Here is an 18681-nt window from a genome sequence, read left to right as displayed (position 1 = left end):
GACACCACGGACAAACGATAAGGAAAGATCACCTTCAACATAAGTAACTAGTTATTAAAGTCATTAATACAAAACCAAATAAAAAGTGCAAAAGATTAAAAATAAAAAAGTATTATACTAAACACTTGTCTTCACCAAGTGATGTAAGAGACTTAGGCAAACATGGCCTTGATTGTCAAGAACTCTTACGATCAATCTTGGATCCCGAGACGACTCACACACTCTATGATGGACAATGGATGATGGTGGTGGATGATGGTGTTATGGTGATGATGGGTGGTGGATGAAGTGTGAGAGAGGTGGTGTGCCAAGGGATGAGTTGAAATGAAGCCAAGCACTCCTATTTATAGGCTGAACAGAAGCCTGGGCACGGCCCCGTGTCCGCTGGACACGGCCCCGTGCCCGTCTGACACTCTCTCTCTTCATTAATTGTAATTCGCAATTACAATAAATGCACCTGCAGCACTCTGACCACGCCCCCGTGTCCGCTGGGCACGGCCCCGTGGTGGGCAATAGAAGCTTCTACCACTTTGTCTTTTGTGCCAGGGCTGACCATCCTGGACACTGCCCCGTGCTCGCTGAGCACGGCCCCGTGTTGAGCTGGACACGCCCGTGTCCGCTGGACACAGCCCCGTGTTCAGCTGGGCACAGCCCCATGTTCAGCTGGGCACAGCCCCATGCTCAGCTTTCTTCTTGTTTTTGCTTTGGGAGATGCTGTCGAGGAGTCGGGCATGCCACGTTTCTTCCTTTTCTTTGTATTTATGTTGGATTTGGCTGCATTTTTGCTTCTTTTGTTCATTTAAGCTCTTTTAACCCTGAAAATACAAAAGGAAGACAAAAGTACACTTTTTCCAACATTAGTACTTAAAAAGGGTTAGTTTTATGGCTCATTTGATGTAATTTATATGTTGCATTTTACTCACATCAAATACCCCCACACTTGAATCTTTGCTTGTCCTCAAGCAAAACTCTTTAATATGTGGCTTACACTCCCAAATGGAATGGGTAGAAGAGAAGGTTTTGGGCTTGTCTTGAGTGTCGGGAATCAAAGATCTTTATTGGGTTTTATTTTTATACTATTTACAATCCTATTCGTTGTGATTTATTTAGAACGTTTCATAAGAGAAATTACTTATTTGGGCATAACATGCCTTTTTAAAATTTCATTTATATACAAGTTCACATACCTCACGGGGGATCACTCAACACTCGGCCGAAGGTGTATTTTTAGTGAATCACTCGAGAGCGGCATGGAACTTATTCCTACCATAAGCTTGCCAAGCAATCAATCCTCCTCCTTTTTAACTTTATACCTTTGTAAATATCAAGAGGACTTTTTGGGTGAAGGGTTAGGCTTGGGCTAAAGGTGGGTGGTTGGTTAGTGGTTAGTAAAGGGCAAAAAGCGTAAAAAGCGTCGGTTTTCGTAAAACACTTTGTTTTTTTTTTCTTCTTTTTTTTTTCTTCACTTTTTTTTATTCTAATGAAGCATTTTTCAAACAAGGTTTCTTTTGATGAGCTTGTTTGTTTATTGCTAACTTCATCTCTTTTTTTTTCTTTTTTCTTTTTTTTTTTGTGTCACAAGAAAACCGAGCTTTGTTACTAAAATAAAGGGTTTAAAATGAAAAGGTTTTGGTGGGTAAAGGGTGTTTGTTTTGGGGAAAGAAACGAAAAGGTTTAGGCTCAAAGGGGTTAACTAGGGGGATTTTTGGGTAGGTGGTAAAAAAAAATAAAAATAATGGTGTAGAAATAAAAAGGGGTTAGTCCTAATGCCTCCATCATTTACTTACTCGGGTTTACGTTGGTAAGGACCGGGAATGTATCGTCATGGCAAGTTCTAGAGTCGTAAGAAACCAAGCGGCTATTCACACAAGAAACGAAAAATGAGCATTTAGTTTAAAGATATGTATTTGTATGCTCAATAAAGGCTCAAAACTCACTTTTGTGGGAATGGGTTTTTAATGTGATCAAGTATATATAATCAAATTTTAATTAGACTTGTCATGCCTTTTCATAATTTTCTTATGTTGGTTCTTTTTATCACGACGCTATCGGTTGTAAATTTGTAAAAATATAACCTTTTTAGAACTTGTTATTCCCAAATTAAACCAAGACAAGTAAAAAAAAAAACGAAAAAATTTTTGAAAAAATTTGGGGTGATTAGCGGTTCCAATAGAGTTTTGTGTAAGGCTTGTTATTAGGACTTGCAAAATTCAAGGTTTTAGCATCCCCCCACACTTAAATTACACATTGTCCTCAATGTGTCCCAAAAATAAGTTTTTCGGTTGATTAAAATGTGTAAAAGTGGGTTAAAAACAAGATTTTATGGTACTGGGTAGCTGAACACGGGGTGGTGTTGGCTGAACATGGCCCCATGTCCAGACTGCCAGTACCAAAAGTAAACAGAAGGCTGGGCACGGGGGCGTGTTCAGTGAGCACGGCCCCGTGTCCAGGTACCTGAACTGGGCATTTCTGCAGATTTTTGGGCACGGGGGCGTGTTGGGTGAGCACGGCCCCGTGCTTAACCTGCTGTAATGAAGAAAAATTGTCGAGAGGCTCTGTTTTTGTGCATGGGGTGTTGGTTCAAGCTTCCCTTAGTATCCTTCACCATCCCGAGTGTGTTTTATTCCTACAAATTAAAACTAAACTAGAAAGCATAAAAGTTAAACTAATCTAAAACTAAGGATAGTTCCGCGGAATGCCTCCGTGGTGCGCCACGTTTATAAGGGTCCTTGGCTAGACCCTCCTTATCGGGTGGTTCTGGCTCATCTTCAATTAGGGGGTCATTATTGCCAAAAGGATATTTCATTGAGCGCTCAAGATCTATGCTCCTTTTGAATGCCCCTAACTGAAGAGGTAGATTGTTGAATTTCCGGTTTTTCAAAGCTTTATGAGTTTATACAAAAGGTTTTCCCAAGACTAAAGGAGCGTCATTGAGGATGACAAAGTCGGTTGGGATTACCATTTGATTTGTTTGAACCAAAACATCTTCAACTACACCGATTGATTTTAGCACTTTCCGATCGGATAGAAAAATGGGTATTTGAAGTGGAGAAAAATCACTAATACTTAATTTTTCGAAAATGTAGTTAGGCATTATGTTAACACAAAGATCTTTATCAATGGTGATATTACTAATAAATGAATTTTGAAAGAAACATGGAACCGGTGTAATGTTAATTTCAAAAGGGTCTTCTTTTATTAGCGAGGTTTGATCATTAGTTAACTTAACACTTACTAATTCTTTGATTTTAGCACTAGTGTTTAACTCTTTTAAAAACTTGGCATGAGGGGTTACTAAACAATGATTTTCGAAAGTAGGTGACAAGAGGTTAATTTCTTCAAAATTAGACTCTTCATGAATTTTAACGTAATCGGACTCACCTTCTTCATTGTTTAACTCATGTGTCGGTTTTTCACTTTCTTGTTCTTCCATTTTTATACTTTCAACTATCTCTACGTTATTATTATTTTTTAACTCTTCTCTTGCGCGGGATTCCTCTTCCCTTGCGCGAGATTCTTTTATATAACGTTCGATAGTTTTAAGTTGTTCCAATATCCTATTAGTTACTTCGGTGAGAGAAAAAGAATTTGGATCCTCAAAGCTTGAATCCGGTTGTTCGATCCTTGGCTCCTCATAATTCTCATATGAAGTAGATGGTTCACACCATTGTTCTTCATTATAAGCATATGATGGATAAGGGTCGAAACTTTGTTCTTCATAGTACTCATATGAGGTGGGTTGTTCACGCCATGGTTCCTCATAATAAGAGTATGAAGGTGGTGGCTCATATCTTGAGTCTTCAAAGTATGAGTATGAAGGCTCATACCTTGGTTCATCAAAACATAAGTATGAGGGAGGAGGTTCATACCTTTGGTCTTCATAGGATGTGTATGAAGTTGATGGCTCGTACCTGGGCTCCTCATAATGGTTGTATGAATTGGATGGTTGATATGAGTTATTATATTGAACCGAGCGTGCGTTACGACAATTAGTGCAATAATTACCCCTATAATCATCCTCATCATAGGTGTAGTTGTAACCTCCTGAGTATTGATCCATAAGAATCACTCAGCAGACTACAACTGAGTCTCGGGACCAGAAAATAAAAATAGGACGGAAACAGAAGCTGGACACGGCCCCGTGTTCAGTGAACACGGCCCCGTGGTCAGGGTCTGTATCTGGGCGTTTAATTAAAATTACTGGTCACGTTGAGCACGGGGGCGTGTTCAGCGAGCACGGCCCCGTGTTCAGACTCTGTATCTGGGTATCTAACTAAAAATATGCAGCACGGGGGCGTGTTCAGCGAGCACGGCCCCGTGTTCAAGCTACTGTAAATGCAAAACTAAACTAAAATGCAGAAAAAAAAAATATGCGCGCGTTTTGAAAAGGTTTTGAAAAACTGATTAGGCCGTCGATTTTAAGCTTTCTTAAAATCCTTGTGTCCCCGGCAACGGCGCCAAAAACTTGATGCGTGTTAGTGTATATATGTTTTTAGATATATATTTAAGCCCTTTTTACACTTTTAGCCAAGTTTTAAATTTATAAAACACGATATTTACTAACACTAAACACACATATGGGCAAGTGCACCCATCGTGGACGTAGTATAGTGTTGGTAAGATACCGAGGTCGTCCAAGGACACAAGAGCTTTTAATACCGGTTTATCCTCAACGTCTAATCAAATCAAAAAGTTAGAAAAATGTTTTAAACTAAGAAAAATAAAAACTAACTAAATGCTGAAAAAGAAAATAAAATAAAAACAGATAGACAAGATGAATCACTTGGATCCGACACGTGTATTAGTATAACCTTTGATTATTTTCGCACTTTTGCACTTGTTTAAGAGATTATCTTAGTTATTGTAGTAGGCCCCTCTTTTGAAGGCGACGTTACCCTCAACCCAGTAGTTTGAGTCAGCAAGGATACAATCCTAAAGGGTCGGATTATTGAAAGATAATGAATTAAGTTATTAATGCAAATTATGGTAGGCCCCGCTTTTGGCGGTGACGTTACCCTCGGCTAAGTAGTCTGAGTCAGCAGGGATACAGTCCTAAATAGCCGGGTTATAGTATTAATAGTAGTTAGCTTATGAGGGGGTCAAAGAGTTTGGATCCCCGCCATCCAATACCTATGGGCATTGAAGGAGACCCTACTAAATTTGACCCAGGTCCCAAGCAGGACCTCTAAACGCTGAACAAGGGCAAGACCTTTACCAAACCGTTCCCTTAACCCCCGACCAGGTAGCCAACATACCTCCATATAGACCGTGGAGATATGAATGGTGAAAATCTTTTATTTTATATAGACAGTAAAATAATGCCAAGACACCACGGACAAACGATAAGGAAAGATCACCTTCAACATAAGTAACTAGTTATTAAAGTCATTAATACAAAACCAAATAAAAAGTGCAAAAGATTAAAAATAAAAAAGTATTATACTAAACACTTGTCTTCACCAAGTGATGTAAGAGACTTAGGCAAACATGGCCTTGATTGTCAAGAACTCTTACGATCAATCTTGGATCCCGAGACGACTCACACACTCTATGATGGACAATGGATGATGGTGGTGGATGATGGTGTTATGGTGATGATGGGTGGTGGATGAAGTGTGAGAGAGGTGGTGTGCCAAGGGATGAGTTGAAATGAAGCCAAGCACTCCTATTTATAGGCTGAACAGAAGCCTGGGCACGGCCCCGTGTCCGCTGGACACGGCCCCGTGCCCGTCTGACACTCTCTCTCTTCATTAATTGTAATTCGCAATTACAATAAATGCACCTGCAGCACTCTGACCACGCCCCCGTGTCCGCTGGGCACGGCCCCGTGGTGGGCAATAGAAGCTTCTACCACTTTGTCTTTTGTGCCAGGGCTGACCATCCTGGACACTGCCCCGTGCTCGCTGAGCACGGCCCCGTGTTGAGCTGGACACGCCCGTGTCCGCTGGACACAGCCCCGTGTTCAGCTGGGCACAGCCCCATGTTCAGCTGGGCACAGCCCCATGCTCAGCTTTCTTCTTGTTTTTGCTTTGGGAGATGCTGTCGAGGAGTCGGGCATGCCACGTTTCTTCCTTTTCTTTGTATTTATGTTGGATTTGGCTGCATTTTTGCTTCTTTTGTTCATTTAAGCTCTTTTAACCCTGAAAATACAAAAGGAAGACAAAAGTACACTTTTTCCAACATTAGTACTTAAAAAGGGTTAGTTTTATGGCTCATTTGATGTAATTTATATGTTGCATTTTACTCACATCATTAAGCATCATTTTAGGGCCTTAAAGTTGGCTTGACTGGCCTTTAACATGTCGGAAATGGCCTTAAAAGCATTCAGGGACTGAAACTGTCAATTCTGCAAAGCTGTTTGCTGATCTGAACACCCAGGCGGGGCGCGTAAGCCTTGCTTATGATATACGCGGGCCGCGTGAGCCTGCCAGATGTGCAGAAAGTGTATAACAGCTTGTTCCAGCTGTTTACAACATTTGCAAATGGTTTTGGGGCTTCCTAGGGGCTGGTTTTGAGTGCCCAAGGTATTTCAAAACACGGGGCACAAGTGTAAGGTTGAGATCAAAGCTCGGGTTTCGATAAACGATCTTAACGGCTCTTTGAACACTATATATACCCCATCCCCTTTCATTCTCAACCCACTTGATTTCTGAGATTTCTCTAAGTTGGGGTGTTTCATCACCTCATACCTGAGAATACTTGGAAAATCAATCTTGCGGGGACCCTTTGTAAGTATTCTTTCGTTCTTTTCGTTCGTTTTTAGCGTTAAAGTCAAACTTCATTTGACTTTCTGCATTGACCAGTTTATGGTCAATGCGAAGTTCGTTTGAACTTCGTAACGTGAGCGTAATCACGATGGTTATAGTCCCTAGTGACTATACCTACTGATTTCCACGTTATCTAGGCTCAGTGACGAGTCGTACTTTCGGCCAAAATGCGTTTTCTCACGTATTTTGTAACCAAACTACTCTAGGGTATTAAAACCGTTTGTTTTAATACCAAACCTGTTTTCTAACTTTACTAAACATGTTCTAGCATGTTTAGCTCGTCGCTTTTAGATTTGTGCTTGTTTAGGGACGTAAAGGTAGGCGATCTAATCAATCACTTATACTTTTCGAACCCGACCCAATTGGTCGATCTTTAGGATCCGACCAAACACATTAGGTGACCATAGTTGTATAGGGAATAACCTTCCGAGGTTATACCTTATGGTCACGTCGTTTAAGTAGTTGTATGATAGGTAGTTTATATTGTCACACCCCCAAAATACCACCTAGGGAGTGCCCCTGTTAGGCGTGTGACATACCAATAACGAGCCACTAATTACATTGAACGCGTACAAGTTTCAAAATAAAATCCGTAATTATTACTAAAATACCTCCATCAAGTTTAAGTGCAAACCAAAGATATTCAGCGGAAGCAAAATTAAACAGTTTCAAAACCAAAGTATAGTATCAAGAAATTAATAACATAAATCCATCCAGTCGACCCATGACCACTCCAGCTACTCCAGACAGCAAGTTCCAATGCAAGACAGCTAACGACCTACAAGCATGCAAACAAGTGTGTCAGACGACGCTGGTGAGTTCAAAGTTTTGTTACCGAGTTTAGTTACCAGATACATGTGTAAAATAGTTTAACAATTTGATTTGATGTTGTTATTAACTCGATTACCGAAATGGCTACAAGATGTGTTTGCCCAACCCCAATGTCTCTATCAAAACATTGGTCATGCTTTAAGGAAATTAGTTCACGCCCGTCCTCCCAGGTACGGTGTGAGGGTGCCAAACCTAATAGCGCTATCAACTAATAACCTCGTTGCCTCCTCGGCAACTGTCGGTAGATGTAAGGGGTCTTATGTGATAGAAACTGAGTAATAATAACAAACATCCCAATAAACTAGCATTCCTCCCCGGAACGTTACCCGATATCCCTCCCCGGGATGCATGCTTGGAAAAAGAGCAGTGAACTCACCTTAGTTTGCTCGGTATATGATTACGTACTTCTACGCGTTAAATGTTAGGTCCGTTACACGCAGCCTAATGTATGATAAATGTAAGTACATGTATGTAGGTTCATGTATTACCCTAATTGTTCCAAACAATCGAATGTTTAAATATGATCCCAGCTTAACATGTTAACATACAATGCACACAGAAATAAGAACCCAACATGTTAATATGATTGACTAGTACTTGCACAATTATATTACAGATTATATGGCATAAATCAATTATATCATTTCATATAATTAATGAATTACACCTCATGTTTCATAGGCATAATCGATTAGAAACTAATTCAATATGAATTGATACTGTGATTAAATAAAATTCATCTCTGCATAGGAGCCAAGAATCTCTTGTATTGACTTATAAATCACAAATACTGGCACATATAACTTATACAAAATTCTGGCCATTATAATAATAGTCTTCGGCCCATGAAGACATCTATAGATCAAATCTTGAATTCAATTAAATCCTCAACTGGTCGGCTACTACTCATTCTAATTCGTATGTTTTTAATAAGTTCTAACTTATGTAATTCATATTACATTCTGACTTGATTTCTATAATTAACCCTGACACATATGAATGAACCTTTATTCGGCCCACAACAAGACCATATGTGCAGCCTGCTCCAGTCTAAACTACCTAAGGGGTGTACGACCCATTTAACATAACAACAATTACTTCCTACACAGCCCATTACTTATCACTTATGTTTCAGTCCAATACATTAGCTAGTCTAACCTTCATAAGTTAAGCCCAATGCTATATATCCAGTTTTGATATGTGAAGCCCACTACTAGATTAATAAAGATATGATCACAGAACCAAGATATGAATATTAACTAATGTGCCGATATTTGTATTAGAACTATAATCACAGAACTGATCACATATTCACCAATTAATTACCAATCCAATTAATCAAGCAATATGTTTCCCATTATTCATCATTCAATAATTATTCATAAAACTATAATCAATCGGCCAATATCAACTAATCGAGCAGCCACCATATAAAAACGACACATCCGTTTAATCATTTACTAAACATTGGCATAACCCATCTATTCCGTTTATAATCCAGTTTCACCAAGAACTCTAATCAATTCTATGTCACGACCAATTTGTGCATCAACAAACAACAAACACAAAAAGTAACTCATGCTAATATCAAGAACCACAAACAATTTAATATAAGGGTTTACTATACTGACCGAAGAAGAACAAGAAGTATTCGAGCATCACAGTTTTCGAAGGAGAGGGGGTCTCCTATGTCCGTAGCAAATCAGAGAAGAGGGGTAGGGTTTGTGAGTTTATTATTTAATCAACAGTATTAATAAGTATACATAATAATGCATGTTTAAGGGCGGTTCTATCATTTAGCCGATAATGGGCTCAAGGTTTAAGGCCCATAGTCAAATGAGTTCAGATTTAATAGGCCGATTTGTTAGCCCATTGTTCAGTCTTTCACGTGAAATTTCAGTTAAAAGATTTAATAGGTGTCGGCCATTCAAGTGTTCTAACAGTTTCTTCGGTCCAATAGAAATCAAATAGCATTTAATATTACATGTTAGTCATGTAAACTGATGATCATAGATTGTATTGATTCAAGAAATTGGATGTGAAGCATTAGTATACACATCAACAGTTGACAGTCAAATATACAAGTAAAAGGATTGTCAAGGTTAAAAGTGATCCGATCCAATTCACAATAGAGCCCAACTCTTGATATAAAATGCTTCGGCCCAATAAATTTTAGTTAAACAATCAGATTATCACATGTGAACATTATTTGAGAAGGATTATTTCAGCCCAATAAAATAAGTGTTTCAATTCTCTCGGCCCAATCACGTGGAACTCATCAGTCATTGTCATCGGCCCATTCGATTGTTGATTTTGAATCAAGTTATTCATCCGAACATTAGAACGTGGCCACAAGTCTTCGGCACGAGTCCTAGATCGATTCAACCGTCGCACACTTTCACGTGTTCAGTTCGTTTAAACTGATCGTTTATTTGTTTCGAAGATGTCGGGCCTTGGCGAAGAGTTTTACAACACATTTTATAACGCATAAAACACAGTTGCGAAACAAGTAACGTGTCGAGGATAGGCCTTGAAAACTCGGGTTGTCACATATATGCCTTAGGAAAATTACCAAAATACCCTTTTTGCGCTAAAATTCATTTTAAGCATATGTAACTTAAATTTTGACATCTAAACTGATTTAGCAACAATATTAGACATGTTAAGGCATATAATACTTGTCATAGGACTAGTTAAGCGGTCCGAACGCGTTTTACGCGAACGACGCGTTAAAGTAGCATAAGCTACCTAAACGGGTCGTAATGGGTCGTAAGCACTTAGGTTAGGTTTCATTTTAGTATGTAGGCTTTGTTAAACCATATCATATGAGTTCCAATACTCATTTGGTTTACGAAACCTCATACTATCCAATCCCCCGATTTAGGTCCGGATATTTATGTAGTTATCTATATAGGGTGCCGTTTGATTCCGTGATCCCTCTAGCTTTGCTTGGTTGTTGTTCAAGACTTCTACGCACCCTCAAGTGAGTACATAGTCCCCTCTTTTACTGTTTTTCAAACGTTTTGGGGTGAAACACGTGTGCCTACTTGTTACTTTCATGTTTTTCGTGTTTTCACATCATATACTTGCTATGTTCATTAGTACATTATTAGTACATGATTACATTATATTTTTGCTATGTATGTCCATTGTGTGCATACTTAGTACATCGTTTTACATGACATTTTATGCTACGTATGTTCGTTTAGCGCATACGTAGTACATTGTTTTACATTACCTTTTCATGCTATGTATGTTCATCATGCTTAGTACATTTTTTCATCACATGCTTACATTTTGGGTATGACATTTGGTTTGTTTAAGTGGGACAATATACATTCATTAACTTTGATCACGCCGCTCGTTAGTAGGTAATGGTACCATAGGAATTGACAACTCCCGTTCATGACATCCTAGGTATGTTTGGATGAAAGGAATGACCGAATTCGATTAAAACATTTACACAGATAGACCTTTAAATTTGTTTAGGGGTTTATCGCCACAGTCGCAAGGCTTGGATGTATGCATTTTCACAATACCGCATAAATGTTTGTATTCAGTATAGCATGCATTTCCACAAAACATAACATTGATTTAAACCACGTTTTACTTCAATACATTGTTTTGTGCATTTTACCTATGGTTTAGTTGATACATATTTCACTTGCCATACATGACATTTTGTTTAAACATTACATGATTGACATTTGACATAGACATTTTGACATGGTTTTCACAATGACATTTGACAATTGGTTTAGACATGGGCAATTTACATTGGTGGTTTGTTTGGGTAAGTGATTTAAGTAACGAGACGTGTGTAATGTGATACAAGCATGGTGGATACGCCGCTGGTACTTCCTATATGTAAGTGCTTGTATTATATTACATGTCGTAGCGTTCTTTAAATCATTCAATTTGGATTTACACATTTTTACACAAATAACATATTTTTCACAAGACACTGTTTTACAAAACAGTTTGTTTTATACAAATTCATTTTATTTGGTTATTCATTTAACCTTACAATCATTCTTTTAACTATACATATCTATCATCGCTTTTCAAACGATTTATAAAACAAAACATTTTACAAGGATCATGACTGACTTTTTGTTAAACAACTTTTTCTAAACTTATAAGTTATGAATCCTAAATCAATAAAACCTATGTACTCGCCGACATTTTTATGTTGACGTACCTATTTTCACATGTGTTTCAGGAGATGATGCATAGGATTGATCAAGATACACATAGGCGGACTTGGGCCTTAGTGACATTAAAAGATGCAAGACTAGTTAATTATGTTATGCTTATTTGTTGTTAAGACATTGTAATCTCTTTTAATCAATAAAACAACATTTCAATTTCCATGTGTTATGAAACAATGATTCTGTTACAACACTCCCCGACGTTTCCGCCACGTTTTGTTGTTTTACGTGGTCGGGGTGTGACACTATTGGTTTTTATTAAAAAAAAAACGAAGAGTCTTCTTCGTTGGCCTCTGCAATGCCAGTCGAAGTTCTCTCTATTCTTCAAAATATTTTATTTTTCTGTTCCATCTTTCTCTAATGTTATATTCAAGGGTATCCATATAAATAAAACCGAGAGACAATTTTTTTTCGCCAAAAAAGTTGAGAGGTGCCTGGACAACCCCTGACGCCCACATAGATCCGACCCTAGTTAGGGCGATATTGCACGTCATGGGTAAGCTCAGGCTGTGACGTTGTGGGCATGACTAAATCGGTTTTATGGCTTGTTGCCTCAAATAGTAATTGAAATTGTGGGAAATTATGGCGCTAAATACCCGAGGGTATTTTGGTTAGTTAAAAGAACTAATATAAAATATAGACAGTGTTAGTGAGGTGCACAGGCCGCACTACAGGAAAATAGAGTTTTAGCGACGACAATTGTCGCCGCTAAAAGTCCCATTTGTCGCCACTAAAGGTTTTAGCGGCGACTTGTCGCCGCTAAAGAGTAGCCGCTAATGCTCCGTCGTTAAAGAGCAGAGGTTGCCGCTAAAAAAATCTTCACGCCGGAACCCACTTTCATGTTAGAAACCACCTTCACACCGGAACCTTAGCGCCGGAACCTTTGAGGGGGAGATTTAGGGCCGGGAAGAGAGCGACGAATGGAATTTTGGGATGGAAAGAGAGATAGAAATTGATTTGGGGGAGAAAAGTACAGGCAGACAAGGGGGGAAATTCTCCCGCTTATAAAAATGGATTTTGCGTTTAAAACCCGAGCCGTCAGATCTCAACTTTCATCAACGGCTGCCCCTTCTTCATTTATTCTAGACGCGGATAACACCTTTAGCGGTGACTTTTTAGAAGTCGTCGCTAATACTGTCGCCCCTGTTGCTCACATTTCTTGTAGTGAGGGTAAAAGATGAAATCACACAAAGTGACAAAAAAAGGAGAAAGAAAGAAACCCCAAGTATTAATCCAAGTTATTTTAAAAAAGATATTTTGCCGATGTCCATAACCACATTATTGTTAGATTTAAAAGATAAAACGATATACTTATCGTAAATATATTTTAAAGTTTATTCATTACTTGAAGGAAGATATACATAAAATCGATCTTGATCTAATGAAACTGGGTTGAGGACTAGAGAACCATAAAAAAATTCGTGGGTTCGAGTCCCACAGATGGCGACAATGTTGTTTCCAAAATCCACAGCCAACTCGGGTTGAGGACTATACAAGCACCAAAATCTGGGTCAAGTCCTTCCTATTGACACTATGGTGTCGTTGTCACATCCCGACTCGTAGCGAGATGATTGTCCAAAGCTTACGGCAACTATTATAAGTTTTAATTTTAATCATGTAAAAATTTAAAATGTCGCATATCATATAACTTTCAAATAATCCATATAATATTCAATATCATAGATCATAAAATAAAATCGGATTTATTTGACTAAGACAACTCCTACGTGTCGTCATCCTCATACTCACTACCAAATCATACCAAGTTATCAACTTACTTGGGATTGAACAAAAAACCTTCCACTAAAAAAAAAAGAGTATCTACCGTGAGTTCGCACTTTAGCTCGCACTCAAAAAATAGGGTTTTAATATTATGTGGTTTGAAACCCATTTTCACAAGTTTCTGCACCTTGAAGAACATGCGACAGACTCGTGTCCTTATAACCTTTAACATTTTCACATCCTAAAGTCTCGACTCTTAAAAATTCACCTACAGGCTTTAGGTATAAGGTAATAATAATCAGTCAAAGGTAATTTTGGATTAATGATACAAGAAAAACGTATATAAATTGATTTTTTTTTAAATTTTTTATTTTTTAATCTTCGTATTACATATTCTTTGTTACTTGTTAGCAACTACAAAAGTGCATATTCGTATTATACAAAGGTAAAAAACCATAATACGTGAAATGCAGAAATGTTCATGCATGATACTAATCTCAAACACCTGACTGCAACTTCATATCCTCCCTATCAACTGCTTTCTTTAGGAAGCTGTCTTCATCTAAAATCATTTGAACAGGCAAGAAACCAAGATCATCTGCCATAGCAAGCAACATTAGTTTTGTCTCGGCCTTAAATTCTTCAAAATCCACTGTTCCATTCGAATCACGATCAAACTGCACGAACGAGGAATCATAGACACGAGCGAGCTCTTTAGGGTCGGGTTTCACATCAACCCCGAAATGGGTTTCAATCATTCTTAGAGACTGTAGTTCTTTCAACATCTCCGAATAGGAGAGGATACCATCATGATTGGTATCCAAGTAAGCAAATCGATCTTGAACCGAACTACTGAATGCTTCATCGTCTTCGATAAAGCCAAGAATAGTGGCACCATCTAACAATCCCACACTCATTTTTTCTATATATTTTGTAAAGTATTGTTCGTATGGAGGTGTGAAGTGGGGTTAAGAGTTATATATAGAGAGCATAATAGGTAAAGTGATGGTTCAGGCACAAATCATCTCAATCTCATTAACTATGAAGTCAATATACAGTCCTCTATATATAGAGGAGATACAACTGTCTAACCACCTCAACTAACTAACCTAACCAACTCTATACATATAGTATATATACAATGACAGAAAGCAACCATATACACTAATATGCCCCCTCAAGCTGAACGGTGCGCAGCCACGTGAAGCTTGGACCGTAGGGTGTCAAATCGAACTGAAGACAATCCCTTGGTCAATAAATCTGCAAGCTGAAGTGTAGTAGGCACATAACGAACACGTAAAGTCTGAGCTAACACCATGTCACGAATAAAATGCAAGTCAATCTCAAGATGTTTCGTACGCTGATGAAACACCGGGTTGACTGCAAGATAAGTAGCACCAATGTTGTCACACCAAAGAGTTGGTGGACCCGATAAAGAAACATGTAGCTCCTGTAAAACAGAAATAATCCAACGAATCTCTGCAGCAGTATGAGCTAGGGCCCGATACTCAGCCTCAGTACTTGACCGAGCAACAGTATGTTGTTTCTTGGAACTCCAACTGATGAGGTTAGGTCCAAGAAAAATACAATAACCAGTGGTCGAGCGTCGATCATCAGGGCAACCCGCCCAGTCAGCATCAGAATAAGCATGCAAATCAAATACATCAGACCGACGAATACACAAACCATGAGATATAGTGCCTCTGAGATACCGCAAAATACGCTTGACCGCCACCCAATGTCGATCAGTAGGTGTCTGAAGAAACTGAGACACCTTACTGACAGCATAAGCAATCTCGGGACGGGTCAAGACAAGATACTGTAAAGCACCAACAGTACTCCGATATAAAGTAGGATCAGACAGTGGATCTCCAGAATGTCGAGAAAGCTGACGACCCGAAGACACAGGAGTAGATAAAGGTCGGCACTCAGCCAAACCAGTGCGCTGTAACAAATCACATAAGTAGCGCTGCTGTGACAAATGTAAAGTATCCTCATGGAAAGTAGCCTGAACACCCAAGAAATATGATAAAGCACCCAAATCCTTGAGTGCAAACTGAGAGTGTAAACGCTCAATCAATCCTGTAACATAGGCTGAAGAACTCCCGGTGATGATAATATCATCAACATATACCAAAACATAACAAATAACAGAATCTCTGCTATAGACAAACAAGGATGTATCAGAAAGACACTGGATAAAACCATCAGTAATAAGAGCGGAAGATAGCTTGGAAAACCAAGCGCGAGGAGCCTGCTTCAGGCCATAAAGAGCCTTCTGCAGCAGACAAACGTGGTGTGGATGAGAGGAGTCAACAAAGCCAGGAGGCTGTGACATGTACACAGTCTCAGATAAATCTCCATGAAGAAAGGCATTGTTGACATCAACCTGACGAATAGTCCAACCACGTGTAAATGCAACAGATAAAACGAGTCGAATAGTGGTAGGTTTGACCACAGGACTAAAAGTCTCAGTGTAGTCAATACCCTCTGTCTGATGAAAGCCCTTGGCAACAAGCCGGGCTTTGTATCGGCTAACAGAACCATCAGGATTATGCTTAATCCTATAAACCCACTTGCAGCCAACAATGTTAGCATCAGTGGGTGCAGGAACAAGAACCCAGGTCTTGTTTGAGTGTAATGCGGACATCTCAGATCGCATCGCATCCCACCAAACAGACCACTGCTGTGCCTGCCGAAAGGTAGAAGGCTCAGTAGTAGGAGCAGTAGAAGCCTGATATAGAACATGATCAGGAAACTGTCGAGGCTGAATAGTGTGGTCACGTGATCGGGTGACCATCGGATGAGTAGGAACAAGGGGAGGGGGAGGAGGGGGAGGAGGAGAAGAAGGAGAAGAGGGAGGAGACGAAGGAGAAGAAGAATGAGTATGAGAAATAGGAGAAACTGAAGAAATGGGAGTAAAAGAAGTAGGAACGGAGGAAGGAGGAGGAATACAAAAAGGAGGATCAAGAGAAGAAGAGGAAGAAGAAACGGAAGAGGAAGAGCTCCCTGGAATATCAAACACAGTCTCATAGAACCGAACATGTCGAGATGTGTAAGTACGAGACGAGTGAGGATCATAACAAAGATAGCCAAGATGAGAAGGAGCATAACCAACAAAGATGCAAGGAATGGACTTGGGTGAAAGTTTATCCTCACGGGTATCCCCAAGAAATGGATAACACAAACACCCAAAAGTACGAAGGATCGAATAATCTGGTCGAGAACCAAATATAACCTCATAAGGAGAAGAATGATGAAGAATTTGTGAAGGTAACCGGTTGATGAGAAAAGCTGCAGTAGCGTACGCATCATACCAAAATCTCTTTGGTAGATGAGCATGGAATAATAAAGCACGGGCAACTTCCGAAAGATGCCGATTTTTCCGTTCGGCAACCCCATTCTGTTGGGGTGTATAAGGACATGAAATACGATAACCAACACCAGAATCAGAAAGAAACTTGGCCATAGGCCCATGAATAAGCTCAGGAGCACCATCACACTGAAGGTATTTGATAGTGCAAGAAAAGAGGTTTTCAACTAGAGGCTTGAAATGACGAAAAGAATCAATAGCCTGAGAGCGATGGGTCAGCGGGTAAATCCACGTAAATCGACTAAAGTCATCAATGAATGTGATGAAATATCTATATCCTGTACGAGATACAACCGGGGAAGGTCCCCAAATATCACAGTGTATAACATGTAGAGGTACCGTAGAGTGAGATATAATAGCATGAAAAGGCAAACGTGTTGATTTAGAAACATTACAAGCAGTACAATGTTTATCAACATTTTTATTTGCCAAATGTAAAAACGAAAGTCTAGACATCACAACATCACAAGGATGACCTAAACGAGAATGCCATGTATCACGTGACACTGTAGGAGCAGCAAAGAGAGAGAACAACTGGTGTGGACTAGCACGCGTGTGGTGGAGCAGCTGTCCGGCTAGAGTCTGAATAGACAAGCCAAAATGTGAGAATGTGACAGCAATAGGGTGCTCAATGACAAGCTGTGTAATAGATAGTAAGTTCTTGGCAATGCCAGGAACTACTAGAACATGTCTAAGTACAATGGTACGGCTAGATAAACGAAGATAAGCAAAACCAATATGAGAAATAAGTAACGACGTACCATTTCCAACAACAACACGTTCGGACCCGGTATAAGGAACAGACCCGAAAACAAGAGAGTGGTCAGCTGTCATATGGGCAGTAGCCCCCGAATCAGGAACCCACGAGTCAACACGCTCACAAATGCTAGAAAGATCGGCCGTTAAGCCAAAATGAGGCGACCCGGTATGAGAAGCCCATTGGGCAAAATGATCAGGCCCAAAGTGAGGCCCAAAGGTTTGCTGATCAGGCGGCGCAGACTGTTGACCAAGGCTAGGCCCAAAATTTGAAGTAAACTGATTCTGATTGCCTTGTGTAACATTTGGATTTGGGCCCAATATGCCTGCTTGAGTTGAGAGCCCAGTAACACCTGTTGGCAGATTAAACGCACGTGGACCAGATCCACTAAACTCTTGTCCAAATATTCTAGAATCAAAATTGCCTGAGTGAGTCAAACTACCATTCCCATTCATCGGAACCCTTGACCAGTCAAAATTAGCCATATGAGCAGAAAACTGACGTTGCGTATCACCATTCGACCACCGTCCAGATCTGCCACCGCCGCCATGACGACCGCCGTAACGTCCTCTGTTACCTCTCCAACGACCACCATTGTTACCGTATCGACCACCAGAATTGGAATTCTGAGAATTTTGTGTCACCGGAGTAAATCGATAATAACAATTTGATGCACGATGCCCTACTTTATCACAAATTTGACAAATTGTCACTGATTGAGAGTTCGAATGTGGTGGATTTGATGAATTTAGATTCATCGCAGTCATGGCAGCTATCGGAGCAATAGGTGAGATCTGAGCTTGTTGTTGTTTCAAACGTGCTTCGTGAGTCAAAAGTTTGGCTCGCAGTTGTGAATAATTCGGTTTATAATCAGAATTCTCAATATTTGTAATGAACATCTGGTAATCAGTATGCAAACCGTTAAGAATTTGAAGCACCAGTGAATGTTCAGAAATTGAATCTCCGATTGCAACAAGTGAATCATATATAGTACGAGCAGAGTCACAGTAATCAGAAATA

General features: G+C 39.6%; 1 protein-coding gene across 1 annotated transcript; it reads right to left on the bottom strand.

Moving 5' to 3' along the window:
• Positions 1–14013: 14013 nt before the first annotated feature.
• Positions 14014–14463, bottom strand: LOC110938129. The gene has a single exon (XM_022180601.2). It carries the CDS (start codon positions 14446–14448, stop codon positions 14029–14031), a length of 420 nt encoding a protein of 139 aa, XP_022036293.1. The 5' UTR covers positions 14449–14463; the 3' UTR covers positions 14014–14028.
• Positions 14464–18681: the final 4218 nt, after the last annotated feature.

The sequence above is a fragment of the Helianthus annuus genome, chromosome 4 (genome assembly GCF_002127325.2).
Source record: "Helianthus annuus cultivar XRQ/B chromosome 4, HanXRQr2.0-SUNRISE, whole genome shotgun sequence".
In the NCBI taxonomy this organism is placed as follows: Eukaryota; Viridiplantae; Streptophyta; class Magnoliopsida; order Asterales; family Asteraceae; genus Helianthus; species Helianthus annuus.
Note: the sequence above shows the minus strand (reverse complement) of the source record. Positions and strands in the feature narration are given on the sequence as shown.

Coding starts and splice junctions, on each gene's coding strand:
- LOC110938129 (XM_022180601.2), bottom strand. CDS start 14,448: ATGAGTGTGGGATTGTTAGATGGTGCCACTATTCTTGGCTTTATCGAA.